The sequence below is a fragment of the Eimeria mitis genome, genomic scaffold (genome assembly GCF_000499745.2).
Source record: "Eimeria mitis Houghton genomic scaffold, Emh_scaff972, whole genome shotgun sequence".
Taxonomy (NCBI): domain Eukaryota; phylum Apicomplexa; class Conoidasida; order Eucoccidiorida; family Eimeriidae; genus Eimeria; species Eimeria mitis.
The window spans coordinates 5,959-6,641 of NW_013577160.1; the positions used below are offsets into that span (position 1 = coordinate 5,959).

Sequence of the window (683 nt, forward strand, 5' to 3'; positions counted from 1 at the left end):
TGGCTCTAAGAAATCCCCTATGCAACGCAATTCAAAACCTTCAGCAGGTGGGGGGCCCCCAGGGGGCCCCCATGACAACACGGGGGGCACCAGCTGCAGATCAGGCACGCCAACACTGAGATTCAGAGATACATCTTGCTGTTCTTCACGATGAATATGCTGTTGCTGCTGCTGCTGCTGCTCCTGTTCTTGCTGCTGGTGCTCCTGTTGCTGGTGGTGGGAGTGCTGCTGCTGGCCTACACATACACGCTGCTGTTGCTGCCCCTGCTGTTGCTGCTGCTGCTGCTGTTGCAGCGGTTTCAGTTCTTGCTGCAGGTCATGAGCTGTGTGTCTGCATGCCAAGCAGTAGTATCTGACTCTTGTATTTGGAATTCCTATTTGTGTGGGTGATAGAAGGAAATGTTGAACTGCATAGTTTTTTCTGTATAAAACATTTTGCATTTGTTTCCAGCTATCTGAGCCTTCAAACCCTCGGACATTTTCTAAGAATATGAAAAAAGGGGGAGAAGTACAGCTGCTCAACATACGCAACAAATGCAAGAAACCCGTAGCCCTGCCGTCGCGGCTATCTAGCTTCTTGCCTCCTCTTGTGTAGGGCTGACAGGGGGGCGACAGCAGCCATAGATCTGCTTTTCCATCTATCTGCTGAAGAGATAGATGCTCTATAGAAATGCAGATCGGTG

General features: G+C 50.4%; 1 protein-coding gene across 1 annotated transcript in view; it reads right to left on the reverse strand.

Annotated features, from left to right (window-relative positions):
* Positions 1 to 683, reverse strand: part of EMH_0026450 (DNA methyltransferase 2, putative) — a gene marked incomplete at both ends in the record, with an annotated part of 2,546 nt that overhangs the window by 1,293 nt on the left and 570 nt on the right. The window contains one exon of the mRNA XM_013502614.1: positions 1 to 323. Within this exon, the coding sequence (XP_013358068.1) occupies positions 1 to 323 (323 nt within the window). The remainder of the gene's footprint in view (positions 324 to 683) is intronic.